This window comes from Asterias rubens, chromosome 18 (assembly GCF_902459465.1).
Source record: "Asterias rubens chromosome 18, eAstRub1.3, whole genome shotgun sequence".
NCBI lineage: Eukaryota > Metazoa > Echinodermata > Asteroidea > Forcipulatida > Asteriidae > Asterias > Asterias rubens.
In genome coordinates this window covers 3607976-3621581 of record NC_047079.1, presented here as the reverse complement: position 1 = coordinate 3621581, position 13606 = coordinate 3607976, and the positions used below count along the sequence as shown (strand labels likewise).

General features: G+C 38.3%; 1 protein-coding gene across 2 annotated transcripts in view; it reads left to right on the top strand.

Annotated features, from left to right (window-relative positions):
• LOC117302403 (neprilysin-1-like) overlaps window positions 1-13606 on the top strand; it is a 55741-nt gene that overhangs the window by 19442 nt on the left and 22693 nt on the right. For both annotated transcript variants that reach the window (XM_033786339.1, XM_033786338.1), the window contains 3 exons: window positions 4224-4376; window positions 5424-5522; window positions 8851-9012. In XM_033786339.1, the coding sequence (XP_033642230.1) occupies window positions 4224-4376; window positions 5424-5522; window positions 8851-9012 (414 nt within the window). The remainder of the gene's footprint in view (window positions 1-4223; window positions 4377-5423; window positions 5523-8850; window positions 9013-13606) is intronic.

Here is a 13606-nt window from a genome sequence, read left to right as displayed (position 1 = left end):
GCAATGTCGTCTATTTTTAAGCACTATGTTTCGTGATGTAAACAACAGCTTAAAGCCATTGGACACTTTCTGAACAGAACCAAAATTCACAGATTTACAAATAACTTACAGGGTTTACGGAAGGTAATGGTGAAAGACAAATTTCCTTGAAATATAATTCCATGGAATGCTTTACTTTTTGACAAAAAACAACAACATTGAAACAATTAAACATGACACGGCGAAACGTGCGGAAACAAGGATGGGTTTCCCCGTTGTTTTCTCCCGACTCCGATGACCGATTGAGCCTAAATTTTCACAGGTTTGTTATTTTGATAAATAACTTGCGATACACGAAGTGTGGGCTTTTGGACAATACGGTTTAATGATGTTGTGCGACTGCTTTAAAGTGAAAATAACACCCAACACTGGCTTCAACAGCTTAAATATGCAAACTTCCAACACTCGTACAATTTGAAAGTATTCTAATTTACGGTGATGTGAACAGCTGCTTAAATTGAACATGACTATAAAACATTCAATGTTGCACACGTCACATGTTTGTGTGCCTGATTCTAAATGTCGCTTTACAAAGACTTGTCAGTTTTCTAGCACGCTGTATGTTGGTGTTTTTCCTTCTTTCGTGTGTTAAATTTAATTCAATTTAATTCGGTTCATTTATTTATTCATCATGCCAGCATGAAAATCATTACCTTGGTTTGCACATATTATACAAACTCCATGGTCTTATTGACAAAGATATGGAATGGGCTCAATCGGTCGTCAAAGTTGCGAGATAAAAATGAAAAAAAAAAACACCCTTGTCACACGAAGCTGTTTACTGTTAGATGCTTGAATTCGGGACCTCAAAATCAGATTCTGAACTCTCGAAATCAAATTCAAACATTTTAGTGGAAAATTACTTCTTTCTCGAAAACTACGTTACTTCAGAGGGAGCCGTTTTTCACAATGTTTTATACTATCAACAGCTCTCCATTGCTTGTTACCAAGTAAGTTTTTATGCTACCAATTAGTTTGAGTAATTACCAGCAGTGTCCACTGCCTTTAAAGCAGCTCTATAAAGTTGGGCCATGTACAGTGTAGGACGTAGACCCACACAAAGGTGACTTGTAATGATCATGACTAGATACCGAATCCTGCAAACCAAACCGTAATGGAAACCAAGTGCAATTCAAAACGCCTATCGATTTTAAGGCTTTCATGGCAATTCACACAAATGTAATTTAGTCAACTGTCAGTTCGCCTTCAAAAAAGGAAAGTGTATTTTCCAAGAACTTTCTGAATATCAGTTCAGACATTTTGATTTGTACAAATTAAAGCCATTATACACTTTCGGTACAGAAAAAAAAAACAGGTTCACAGATTTACAAATAATTTACAGGATTTACAGAAGGTAATGGTGAAAGACTTCTCTTGAAATATTATTCCATGAAATGCTTTACTTTTTGAGAAAACATTAAAACAATATCAATTCTCGATAGCGAGAATTACGGATTTATAGTAAACAAATGTCATGACACGACGAAACGCGCGGAAACAAGAGTGGGTTTTCCCGTTATTTTCTCCCGACTCCGATGACCGATTTAGCCCAAATGTTGACAGGATTGTTATTTTATATATAAGTTGTGATACACGAAGTGTGGGACTTGGACAGTACTGTTTACCGAAAGTGTATAATGGCTTTAAGTGCGTATAACTGCAAAAGATACGAACTTATATTTGTCGCATTGATTCGTACGTAACGGTGCACTAAATAATTTTTTCGGTAGTATAGAAGTGCCATCCTCAAAAAAAAAAAATCAAAATTCTTTTTAAAGGATTTCCTTTTTTTAATCGATTTAGAAAACGACATTATTAATTCAAAAGCAGTACGACAGTGCCAATGTTGATGTACAGAACGAATTGCTGCCCCTCAATACTCGAAACGCCACCCGCAAAAACCAACACTTAAAACGCACACTCGTTGTTCAAATTTACAAAGGCGTATAAACAAGTATATATATAAGCTGTTTATCAGATTAATAATCCAAAGGTTAAAGGTCAATTGATAAGTTACATGTTTTATAACCATAAAGTGATGTATACTTAAATAAAGTTCGATAAACTCACATGAATAAGCATGTTTTTTTTTTTTTTGGGGGGGGGGGGGTTTGCAGATAACAGATTGCAAGTTCGCTTTATAGAACATTTCGGTTACAACTTTGGTCGCACGTACAAACGCGCGCACTCAAAGGCAGAGTGTACTACTACTTTTAGTCAAAAACCTGGCCAAATTTCACAAAGCCTGTAAGCACACAAACTTGCTTAGCATGAAATTTCTTCCTTAATAAAAACAGGATTACCAACCAAATTTCCACGTGATTTTCAGGATAAGCAAACAACAGCTAAATGCCAGTAACAAGCAAACTGCAACAAATTAAAATTTGGTTGGTAATCTTGTTTTTATCAAGGAAGAAATTTCATGCTATGCAAATTTTGGTGCTTAAAGGCTTTATGAAATTGGGTCCTGTATTCTCAAAAAGTTTATCCCAACATTCTGCATAAATAAACAAACCTATGCAAATTTGAAACCAATTGGTCCCCGAAGTTGCAAGAAAATAATGAAAATTGTGCGAACAGGTGACCTCTTTCTCTAAAACCACACTTGTTCAAAGGGAGTCGTCTCTCTTTACCAACAGCTCTCAAGTGCTCCGTACTAAGTTAGATTTTATGGTCATTAATTGGAGTAATTACAAAAGTTATGACCTCCTTTTAAACAGTGTCCTAATGTTTAAATACAGTACAAGGTTACAGCAAAGATTGTACAACTTAAAACATTAGATTAGAAGATAACACCAATATAAAGTTTCGTTTGTGTTTATTTACTTTGTCCGGGACGTTATCAGATCACTGTTTCTGCCACCCTGGTTGTTTGCCTGCTGTTAAAGTTAGAAATGGATTTTATTATTATCTCCCGTGTGAATGAAATTCACGTTTTTCCGACCCGGAATGTAGTTGTTGATATTGTTTTTGACGACTTTTGTTGATGTTTTTTATTTTTTACAAATCGCTGGCATGGTAACGAAACATTGAAGCCACTCCAGTAAAAGAAATGCACGTTGTTGGTTCATGGGACGTGTGAAAGATCATCTACAGCATTGGTGATTAGTCTAGGTTGTATAGGACACTGCTCCAGAGTAGCAAATTTCACGGGTTCAAATCCCACCCGAGTAATTATGTTCAAAGAATCTCGTATCATATTTAAAATATTGTTGATTGTCTTTCATTGTGTCCTCGGTTTCGCCCCTGAATATAACATAAGTCTCATTCAGCGATGTTCCCTCCAGGCGTCTTCGTTCTTTGGATTCCGGCTTACTTGCTGTGCCCAAAACACGCACTAACTGGGGGGACAGGTCCCTTGCGCACGCTGGACCATTCCTATGGAATCAGTTGCCAAAACACTTTCGGGATAGTGGCACCGTGGACAAATTTAAAGACAAATTGTAATGTCATTGTTTCAAACAGCTTTTCAGTAGTCTGTTTCTTTGTTCCCATTTGTTCCCTCTTCTCTCCCTCTGTTGCTTTGTTTTTAGCTTCTTCTTTTCACGAGCTTTGAGCACCTTTTTAGGTGGATATATGCGCAATATAAATTTACCTAATTATTAGAACTCGGGAAAGTGCAGAGTATACAGTGCTAACAGTAAACACTGCTTGTTTTCTTGTTTATTTATTCACTTAGTTTTTTTTAGAATTATTTATTGATTGACTGCTTGTTTGATTAATTAATTAACTTATTTATTTATGTTTCACTTATTTGTCTTTTTGTTTACTCTTAATGTTTTGTAGCGTTGTCGTTTCTGTTATGGGTTTTTTTTTCACTTTCATTGTTGCCTTGTTTGTATTTCTGTACTTGTACTGTTGAGGTCAAATAAATAATAATATACAAAAAAATATATATATATATAATAAGTGTAATTAGAAATAGGAACTTTGATTGGCTGTTATTTTCCCGCTTCTTTCTGGATCCTTTCCTTAATCCCTTTTCCCCCTCTCTTTTTCTATAAATGGATATGTATTTGTTTGTACTTGTTTTATGCCTCTGAAGAAGGTCCGGATTGGATCGAAAGCTAAGGCCATCTACCCTATTCATTATATATAATAAGTGTATAATAAGTAAAACCGATTGGTGATATTATTCGTATAATAACTTTTTATACCAATGTCTGGCCTGTATTCCTTCACAGGTAGCTCAGTCAACCCATTCGTTAATAACAACATGGACAGCAGTCAGCAGAAACTCACTTTTGAGGAGCCTGGTCTAAAGAAGCCGAGCAAGGTTTACCTCGTACTAATGGTCATTCTCACACTGGCTATTATTGGACTTACTATTCCTCTAGGTAAGGGTTTTTTGACAGAAAACTTTTAAGATGGTCTTTATTGGTTTGTTGGTTTATCAAAAAAGAAAATTCAAAAGTCACAGCAAAAAGCCGAATTGTATTTGAATTACAAACATTACAATAATATTGTAATATAAAAACATTCACAAAGGCCACAAAAGACCTACGATAAAACACCAACAACTTTGTTTTATTATAAGTTAAAAAAAAAAAAAAAAAAAAAAAACATTGACAGGACGAGAACAATTACGTGAAAATGGGCCAGCCAACAGTGGAAATGATAAACATTATTTAAAAAAGAAAAGGCCAAGGAAGGAAATATTGTTTTTACAGTTAATCAAAATTGTCTCTAATTTCAAATGAACAGACGTTTTGAAACATTACAATAACACGTTTGTGGACAACTTGTACTGTACACGATTTGTAACTTTGCATGGTGGGGAAAATCTAGTGAGGTTTTGCTTTAACACCATGTACATGTAAGATTTGAAACCTTGCATGGTGGAGATACAATCTAGTTTGGTTTAAGCATTTCCACCTCCATGTTTTAAGGTAGCACACTGTGTACATGAGTAGGATTTGAAACTTTGCATGGTGGAGATACAATCTGGTAAGGTTTGCGGCAACACCATGTACATGAGTAGGATTTGAAACCTTGCATGGTGGAGATACAATCTAGTAAGGTTTGCAGTAACACCATGTACATGAGTAGGATTTGAAACTTTGCATGGTGGAGATACAATCTAGTAAGGTTTGCGGCAACACCATGTACATGAGTAGGATTTGAAACTTTGCATGGTGGAGATACAATCTAGTAAGGTTTGCGGCAACACCATGTCATCACTTTAATGTCGTGATGGTTCTGAAAAGAACCTGGTACGTGGTTTAACAACACGACGTTTCGATCAGTCTGCTCTGGCTCTTCATAAAACTTTCGGAGCATACAGTCGAACATCACAGAACCACAACTTATTATGGAGAGATTGTTATTATATTGTGGTGTCAGCGCAACTATTTCTACATCACAAATCTTATATTTCTCGACAGTTATTTACGTAATGGACCGAAATGCATTGGTCGAAGAGGTGGAGCAGTTGAAGATGGCGGGAACAGAACTGTGTACATCTCAGCAGTGTGTCAAGTCAGGTATGGATTTTTGTTTTCAAACGATCGCGGATTTTTTTCTGCTGCCTCTTGAGCTAAACAAGTTCGATGAAACACTCAAGCTTTTGGATGATTCAAAGTAGAAAAGTACTCATGTAAGTTGCCCGTGTAGCTTCTTGCCTGTCGAAAAAAAGTCCTGGAATGCATGGGTTGTATTTTTTTGGAGGGGGGGGGGGGGTGGGGGTTAAACAGAGGAATTTTTTTTCGAATAGATAAAAAGATAGATAGATCGATTTATATATTGTTCACGTTAAAAAACATAGAAACTTGACATCCACTGGCCAAATACAAGTATGCACAATCAATAACAAAATTATGTACATTACAAAATAAGTAATTTGGAAATACAAAGCAACAAAATACAAAAGACACGCACACTAAAAGAAAATGCACCAGCCAAAACAACGCCAACCGGTCACATATAGGACACCAAGACAACAACAGGCTGGGGAAAGAAAAACCCAGTCCTCCTACCCCTGTGTAGCCACCCATTACCAACTAACGCTGCCCCGACCAATCCATTCCAACAGTGCGAACAATACACATAAATGATGACACTGACCTTGGTATTTTGTAATTTGAAAACGTTTGTCCACTTAAGGATTCTGTTATTTTCAATTTAGAACCAACAAAAACAGTCGGGTGTTTTGATTGATGTTCATTTGTGTATGTGTAAATAGACACAACCTGTCAAAATAACATTCACACCCGCGCAACTCATGAGTCGATATTCAATTCATTTCCAACACAACTAACATTATTAAAACTGTATCGAAGGACGAACATTCAAGCAGCGAGAAAGTTGCAGCTCGGGCATGTATTAAAGCCATTATCAGTTTCGGAACAGAAAACAAAGTTCACAGATTTACAAATAACTTACAGGGTTTACAGAAGGTAATGGTGAAAGACTTCTCTTGAAAATATTATTCCATGAAATGATTTACTTTTTGAGAAAACATTAAAACAATTATCAATTCTCGATATCGAGAATTACGGATTTATTTTAAACACATGTCATGACACGGCGAAACGTGCGGAAACAAGGGTGGGTTTTCCCGTCATTTTCTCCCGACTCCGATGACCGATTGAGCCTAAATTTTCACAGGTTTGTTATTTAACATATAAGTTGTGATACACGAAGTGTGGGCCTTTGGACAATACTGTTTACCGAAAGTGTCCAATGGTTTTAAAGGCACTGGACTTGGTAACTACTCAAAATAATTGTTAGCATAAAAAGTTACTTGTTAACAAACAATGGAGAGCTGTTGATAGTATAAAAAAATGTGAGAAACGGCTTCCTCTGAAGTACCGTAGTTTTTGAGAAAGAAGTAATTTCTCAGTAAAATGTTTGAATTGATTTAGAGACCGAAATCAAGCATCTGAGAGCACACAACTTCTTGTGACAAAGGTGGTTTCTTTTCACTATTATTTTGCAACTTCGACGACCAATATTGTGCTAAATGTTTTTGACAAATAGTAGAATAAATCTGGGAAGACAGTAAGCAACCAATCTAAAAAAAAGTAGCGTAGCTGTATACTTTCACCCCTTTAAAGCAATTAGTGGAAACTTTGTCTCCGAGACAAACTGCAGTCTCGTCGGTCCCTGGTCATCGAGATAACCAAATTATTTTCATCAGAGCGCCTTTTTGCGCAGTAACCTAACGTAATTTGCGCGTATTTATAGCTAGAACATCTAGACGAAGACATTGTTCTAGCACTCAATTATGCGACGAAACAGCCAGAAGCAAAGAAAGGTAGGGATAACTTGTCAGAGACCTAGATGTGCTGGAAGGGGGCCAGGGGTTACCATTTTTTAAAGTGTGACTAATTTTGTATTCTGCTAATTTTCAAGCGAACTATCCGATCGTTGCTTAACATACAAACAATCATACGAGGGGGATATATACGTACGTTTTGATAACGTGCACAAATAAATTGGGTTCCAAGAATTAAATAACCAGCACGGAAACTATACAAGATAACATTTTAGGGCACAGGGGGTAAAGCCTTTTTCTCGGAGGTGGGGGGGGGAGACATTTGGCCAATAAAAGAAAAGGGTAGTTACGTTTGCGGTTCTTTTTAACAAGACCCCCTTTACTACAGTACTGGGTGTCTAAAAACAAAATACGAATACAAAATGTATGGTTCTGTGAGAGAAGGTTTATATGCATATAATATAATATTAGACATGTTTAAATTAATGACTGTTGTAGTTATCTAACATTTCTTTTGATATCTCAGCTGAATCATAATTAAAAATTTAGCTGTTCACTTGTGTAAAGTCTTTACGATCATTCATAATTACGTAGCTCTAACCTGGGTTAAAAAAAATATTAGTGTTGGCGTCAATGGCGTCATTTACTTTATTCCATAAATCTATTATTTTGCACGACTTGCCCAAGGGGGACAGCTTCACCCGTTTGCACAATGGGTGAATAGTTCTCTATGGTTGTACACATCGCGCCATTCGTGCAAAATAATGGAGCGATTCAACAATAGCATGACGTCACAGGTGTGGGTTAAATGTATGGATAGCTTATGGATTCAACTTTCATATTTTTGGACCTTTTTGTGTCAAATGAAAGTTGAATCAATAAGCTATCCATACATCTAAACCTGTTCCCCCAGTCTCATTTATTTTTTTATTCGGCAGCCATTTCAAAAAGGTATAGATTTTTTGAGACACTGCACAACAGGTATTAGCGAAAACAAGTTTGTTCAAGTTGCACTGCTGTCAAATAACCCCTATAAGACACAACGAGGAACCACTAATAAAAAATTTAAAACGACTTCAAAAGAGAATTATTTTGGGCATGACAAAAACAGCTACGAACGTATCTGAGTAGTTAAAGCCATTGGACACTTTCTGAACAGAACCAAAATTAAAAGCTCACAGATTTACAAATAACTTACAGGGTTTACAGAAGGTAATGGTGAAAGACTTCTCTTGAAATATTATTCCATGAAAGGCTTTACTTTTTGAGAAAACATTAAAAACAATATCAATTCTCGATATCGAGAATTACGGATTTATTTTAAACACTTGCCATGACACGGCGAAACGTGCGGAAACAAGGATGGGTTTTCCCGTTATTTTCTCCCGACTCCGATGACCAATTGAGCCTAAATTTTCACAGGTTCGTTATTTTACATATAAGTTGTGATACACGAAGTGTGGGACTTGGACAATACTGTTTACCGAAAGTGTCCAATGGCTTTAACAAGAGCATTTAATTTGAGCATGACAAAAACAGCTACGAACGTATATCTGAGTAGTTAATACTAAGAGTTTGTTTAACCTTCACTCCAGCCGGAATCTACCTCGACAGTATGAACCAAGATGCAGATCCCTGCAATAACTTCTTCGAGTACGCTTGTGGCGGCTGGGTCAAGAAGAAGGTTATACCAGAGGATAGGTCCAGCTATAGCTCTTTTACGGTCTTACGTGAAGAGGTGGCGGTCAAATGTAAAGGTAGGAATTAAAGTCACCTGGAAGTGGTATTTTGTCAAAATAAAGCTTTTGTCACTAATATATTTGTTTTGATTAGTGGAATGTGAATAAACATCTAAGGTTCTAAAAAAATAGTTCTTATCATATTTACAAATTAAAGGGTAGGCCCCGACCCGAGAGGGCGCTGTTCGTGACGTCAATCGAGGCGCGATATTTGAAGAGAAAATGCTGCACAGCGCTAAAAAAAGACGTCGGACCGGACCACTAGGCACTATTGCTCTTGTGAGTCTGACCAGCCATGCGGACTGACCCCATCTTTAGTTGTTTTGCTGCATCCAGCAGCAATACACTTGGTCGGCATTGCCGGAAAAGGGCAAGGAAACAACTTTTTCGAAACGTACAAACTCAATGACTTGGACTTGCATGTACTTTGCACGTGTGTTTACACTACGCATCAAGGCAAAGTCTGCCTCGATTGACGTCACAAAAGGGGTGGGCGGAGTCAAACCCTCAAACAACTTTAACTATTTGTTTTTACATATAAATCGTGACAAACAATTCCTTAAAAAAAAATTGTTTTATTGTTACTAAAGATACACTCTTATGTTTGAAAAAAATTAACATTCTATTTCCAGGTGACTTTTATTATTCACCATAATTACTGAGTTATTATTTGGTATTTTGCCCTTACAAGCAATGCATATTCGTCAGGTGAAAAGCCATTTCTAGTTTTGTTTTGGTGTATTTGAATGCTGAATGTACGATGTTAACGTGCACAATTTTTTTTTTTTTTTTTTTTTATTCTTATCGCAAAACATGTTTTTAACAGCTATTTTTTTGAAATGGAAAATTAAACAAAGTGAAGAAGTTGATAACCAGCTTGGTGCGCTGTAAGGACCAAATTCTAGGCCAAGCAGAGTTTTTGTAAAGTTTAAGAGTTGCAGACTTATGCAAATTAGTTGTGCCTGCTTGAGTGAACATTGACCTCTGGCAGTGCTATAGCATGGTAAGGTGTGGCTCACTAGCCTACAGGAGTTCATACAGTGAACATATGTGTTAAGTCTATAGTGGCCAGGCAGACAGTGTGGCAATTTGTGCTGTTACTTTTGGTGAGTTAAATCTTTTGCTTTGTTTCATTTTAGTAAATGTGGAATATACTGTGCTTATTTATATTTGATACTGTCATTCCAGAGATTTGAGAGACCTTTAATCAGTAAACTTTGATGTACTTTGGAAGCTCATTTTAGGATTTTGTGCAAGTATTCACAGTAGTAGATTTTCCAAATTTCAATTGTACTACATTTTATTGTTTTTCCAATTGTGTTCCCCCTTTCACACTGCAAGGATTAATGATTTAAAACAGCTAATTTGTTCCAAAGTTTATTTATTTCCTGTTAAACAATATATTTATAAGTGTTATTTATTTGTGGTTTATTACAGCTAATCGGTTTATGCGGTTTGCGGTTTACAGTTTCACGGTTTCATAGAGATTACAGAAGTTTGGAAGTAGATGTTTTGTGTTGGAATTGAGAAGCTGGATCCAATAAACTGATATTAGCAAACAACAAATTGTGTGTTGATTCGAACTTTGAGCTGGACCACTATATCATTAGCAAAAAAGACAGATGTAATTTGGCATTGACAATGACGTCCAAACGTAAGAAGAAAGCTACACAGAAAGGTGCTGCCTATAATAAAGAGTTCAAGTACAAGCGATTAGGAGAGGCTTGGAGAGCTGCTAAATTGAAGTCTGATTCCCTTCGAGACAAGTTGGGAACCAATCCGTCTCTTGATGAAACAAAGGACGCATATAAGGAATGGATGGATGTCTTTGAGGAGTTCATGAAATGTTACGATGATTACTGCCAGTGGCTGAGTGACGTTGAACGTCTACAATTTGAGGAGGATTGGTACACGGATAAGGAGGTCTGGCTTTCAAATGTAAACCAAAAGATTCAAGAGTGGTTGGTCAAGCAAGAAGCTCCAATGTCGTCAAAATCATATAGATCATCAAAACGGTCAAAAGCATCCCAGTTACTCATCGAAGAAGAGCAGAAGAAAGTAGAGCTACTCACACGCCAGAAGGCTTTGAAAGCGATGCAAGCTCTTGAGATTGAAAAGATGAAGTTGAAACAACTAGAAGAAGAAATTGAGATAAAGACTGAAGTTGCTGTAGCCGAGGCGAAATGTAAGGTCTTGGAGAAGTTAGAAAAGTCAAGCAGAAATTGTAGTGAAGTTACAAGGGCCTCAGATGGGGGATCCGATATGAATGCGGGTGCAGCCGTAAAAGAAACCAAACCTGACATATCCAAAGATGCTACAGGGGATGGTGAAAGGCCAAGTTCAGAGAAAGCCTCGGAGACTGCAGCTCATTGGATGGACTCCTTCGAGAAATTCTTAGATCAATATGACGTTGCTGCTCTAAATAAACAACCTCCAAAACCTGAGCCTAAGACCGCCGGTACTCCACTGTTACAGCAACCGGCAAGTCAGCCTCGACAAGAAGTCCCTGATGTCAGTGGTGTACAACAAATCGTTGATGGTGTTGCACAGCCTCGTCAGTCCACAGGTAGACAACGTCAAGATTCTGTCGATGAGGATGTACAGCCCACAAGCCACCAAGATGGGGTGGCAGTGATTAAAGATGACGTGGGTGAATGAGATGATTAGGCATTTGCAACGACCAAAAATCGAGTTGGAAAGATTCAGCGGTGAGGCGATTGAGTATAAGCGCTTTATGAGGATGTTTAGCGCCAGAATTGCTAAGTTGTGTGACACTGACGATGAGCGGCTTTATTACCTCGAGCAGTTTACTACAGGCGAGGCACACCAAATAGTTACTGGATACAGCTATTTGGATGGCCCTACTGGTTACGCAGCAGCCGTCAAGGAGCTGACAGAACGATATGGAAATCCGGAGGTGATAGCTAATGCATTCATCAAGAAAGCTGCTTCATGGCCGCAAATCAAGGCAGATAACCCGAAGGCTCTCGATGGTTTTGCAATCTTTCTTCAGGAGTGTGAGAGTGCCGTCAAATGCGTTGGTAGTTTGCAGTACTTGGAGCATAGTGAGAACATCAAGTCCATGGTGATGAAGCTACCTTACAATTATCACGACAGATGGAGGTCTCGTGTGCAGCAGTGCAAGTACAAAGGAGAAATGGTAAAGTTTCATCATCTAGTAGAATTTGTCAGGTTCGAGTCCAAGAAGGTTAACGACCCTGTTTATGGTAGAGATGCTTTGTCAACCACAAACCAGAAGAAACCCGCCAATCGTTGTGACACCAGGCCTAAAATCACCATGGCAACAAGTGAAACTACGGATCTCAATACTGCTAAGGATGTTGACAAGGTGTGTTGGTTTTGTGGTGGTTCACATTTGTTGATAGGATGCTCCAAATTGCGAGAACAACCCTGGAGTGAGCGCATCGAGTTTCTGAGAAAGCGGCGTCTTTGTTTTGGTTGTCTTAAGATGGGGCACATGAAGAGGACATGCAACAGGAAGGCTACATGTGATGTTTGCAGGGGTCGACACCCTACTCTTCTTCACATAAATCAGAATGATACTTCAAGGCCTGCACAGTTTTCAAGAAACGTGAGAGATTCAAGTGCCATGGCTGGGAGTAACATCGGTTGTGAGTATACCAACGTAGCATGTGACAACGAAAACGAGAACCAATGTACGATGGCTATCGTCCCAGTTCGTGTGAGGCTTGCTCATGGGTTAAATGATGTTGTGACTTATGCATTCCTGGATCCTGGAAGTAGTGTGTCATTCTGCAGTGAATCTCTGATGAAGAAGTTATGTGGCGTGGGCAGACGAATGCACATTAGACTGGACACCATGGGAGAGCCACACAACATGGATACTTACTTGGTTGAAGGCTTAGAAGTACGGTGTCTAAATGGTAGTCCTACAGTCAAAGTCAATATTCCGAGGGTCTACACCAAGGATAAACTTCCTGTTAAGCGACATCATATACCTACTCACGATGACGTTTCTCACTGGAAACACTTGAAAGATGTCTATATGCCACAAATCAATGCTGGCATCGACCTATTGATTGGTAACAATGTTCCTGATGCATACTCACCATTGGAAGTTAGAACGGGACCGCCGGGTAGCCCTCATGCAACAAAGACAGCACTTGGATGGATTGCTTGGAATGTTGTGAGGTCAGTTCGGAATTGTCAACCATTCTCTGTGAATTTTGTGGATGTTGCTGCTAAAAGGTACGAGGAGATCAAGAAGCTCAACATATTAGTAAGAGAAAGCCTCAACTACGACTTTCCAGAACGTACGATCGACGACAAACGGGAATGGTCCCACGAAGACAAGTCATTCATGGAGAAGGTTGGCGGCTCATGCAAGTTTGTCGAAGGTCACTACCAAATTAGTCTGCCATTCAAGAAAGATGTACGTCTGCCTGACAATTCTGCTATGGCATTGAAGCGTCTGGTAAGCCTGGAGAGGAAGTTGAAGGGGAATCAAAAGTTCCACCACGATTACAATCTCTTCATATCGAACGTCCTGGACAAAGGATATGCTGAAGAAGTGCCCGCAGCTGAGGTAGACACGCAAGATGGGCGAGTTTGGTACATACCCCACCATGGC